This window comes from Dipodomys ordii, unplaced genomic scaffold (assembly GCF_000151885.1).
Source record: "Dipodomys ordii isolate 6190 unplaced genomic scaffold, Dord_2.0 Scaffold42, whole genome shotgun sequence".
NCBI classification, from domain to species: Eukaryota; Metazoa; Chordata; class Mammalia; order Rodentia; family Heteromyidae; genus Dipodomys; species Dipodomys ordii.
Window position 1 is genome coordinate 1084257 of NW_012267258.1, and position 2193 is coordinate 1086449.

The window sequence follows — 2193 nt, forward strand, 5'->3', positions numbered from 1 at the left end:
AAAAACCAAGTAATTTTGTGGCAGACTTGCACTTTCCCTCTACACTGCACCGAAAGTCCTTTTTTTTTTTTTCACTGAAATTCTACTTGCCCTGTAAAATCTTTGAGTAAGTGGATTTACTCAAACAGAATCCTAACTTCCAGCTATCCATTCAAATGGGACAGAAAAGAAACTTCCATCCAGAAACCTTTTCCCTAGAGAATAACGACAATCTCATTGGCCCTGCCCCAACTGACACAATCTGTGCGCGAGTTCACATGCTCCTCGCATCTTGTTATGCGGCACTCTAAGTGTTCCTTTCCTCATCCCAGCCCCAGCTCGAGTCTGTAAACACCCTCTGAGAATGGAACTCAGCAATACCTCTGCCTCCCTTCAGTTACTGTCCAGTGCTGGGTGGACAAGAGAGAATTTCAGTTCCCAAGATACTGATCCTAAAGAGAGTTTCTTAGGGGATGGCCAGGATGCACAGATGTCAGCCCACACCCCACACCACCATTGTCATTCCTCAATGTTCAACCACACCTCCATCTCTGCATTTCTCTGTCTCTCTGTCTCTGTGACTCTCTCTCCCCCCCCCTCCCTCTTTCTCTATCTAATACCAAGTCCTTCCGTTCCTTTCCCTCTGCCTCTCTGGTCCTCATCATCCTGAGAGGAAAGCATCTTACTTAGGAAGGTCCCAGTGTGGGGATGCTGGGGCTGGGAACCTGGAGTAGAGGGAGGGCTAACTGAAGGCAGGCCAGGCCGAATCCTGCCCCAGGCGGCCTCCGCCTCCTCTCCCTCCCCCCCCTCCCCCCCTTCCTCCGGTTCCAGATCCTCAGGTCCCCAGGGCCCACAGCCCGCTCAGGCCCCACCCCAGCTGGGCCTAGGCCTTGTGGTGGCCAGCAGTGGGCCTGGGCTCGCAGTGGGCCTGGGGACAGGGCCTCAGGGTGGTCAGGATGGGCTGGGCCCATGCGGGGTGGGGTGGGGGAGGCAGGGACCGCCCCCACAGCGGAAGTGCAAGGCCTGCTGGGAGTCGCACTTCCTCCTCTGGGGCCTGTAGAAACCACAGGGCCCGGCCCTGCCCAGGCCAGCCGCCCCCCGGGGAGCCGGCAGGCAGGATGGCGGAGGGCAAGGCGGGCGGTGCAGCAGGCCTCTTCGCCAAGCAGGTGCAGAAGAAGTTCAGCAGAGCCCAGGAGAAGGTAAGGCAGAGGGGCGGGGTGGGGGTGGAGGGCGAGGGGACACCTGGATTGTAGGGAAGCGAGTCCCAGAAGCCCAGAACTTGGAACAGGAGAAGTGGATGTCCATGAAAACTGGCAAATGGAAGAACCCAAAGCAACTGAGGTGACAGCCGTCTCGCAGGAACTCTTCAGGCTGATCCAGAAAAGGTGAAGGAAAGATTGGTAACCAACTTTTTAGCAGGCCGGGGTAGCCTGTTAACCTGATGAAACGAGAGGATAAGTTCACTTACTCAAGGTCAAGGTTGAGCCACGGCCAGCTGTGATGAGCACCCCCACGTAGCTTGAGCTGGGGAACCCATTGAGAACTAGAAATCATTCTTCATGCTTGTCTCTGGCCCTCTCTACCTCTGCCTGGCCACTGCGGGTTAAGCTGATAGAAGCTGTTGTGGGATCTGCTTCCTGTAGCCATTCTTGGGCGTTGTAGGGTATACCACCCAATATGACAAGCAGGCAGCTACCGTCAGATTGGGTCTTCCCCACTCTAGCTCCTGCTTTTAGGTAGAGTACCTGACCATCTAACTTGTCTGCATACCTACCTTATGTGAACACCAGGTGTGTATTAGTGCTGGGGCTTGAACTCCAGACCTTGTACTCTTATTTAGTGTTTTCTCTCCAAGGCTGGCACTCTTATCTCTTGAGCCACAGCTCCACTTCTAACTTTTTACTGTAAATAGATTGTCACAGGGATCTTCCTGCCCAGGTTGGCTTTGAACTGCCATTCTCCGATTTCAGCCTCCTGAGTAATTAGGATTACAGATGTGAGCCACCAGTGCCCAGACCCAATCTGGCTTTGAACCTGGATCCTCAGATCTCAGCTTCCTGAGTAGCTAGGATTACAATTATGAGTCATTTTGCTTGGCTAACACTATATATATTTTTTTAATTTTTTTATTGTAAAGATACTATACAGAGGGTTACAGTTACATGAGTGAGGTAATGAGTACACTTCCTCTTGAACATTGTTACCCCCTCCATT

At 52.8% G+C, this 2193-nt stretch overlaps 1 protein-coding gene across 1 annotated transcript in view; it reads left to right on the forward strand.

The window, feature by feature from the left end:
• Positions 1 to 1046: 1046 nt before the first annotated feature.
• The window catches only part of Bin2 (bridging integrator 2), a 33811-nt gene continuing 32664 nt past the window's right edge, over positions 1047 to 2193 (forward strand). The window contains exon 1 of the mRNA XM_013018778.1: positions 1047 to 1178. Within this exon, the coding sequence (XP_012874232.1) occupies positions 1098 to 1178 (81 nt within the window). The 5' untranslated portion in view covers positions 1047 to 1097. The remainder of the gene's footprint in view (positions 1179 to 2193) is intronic.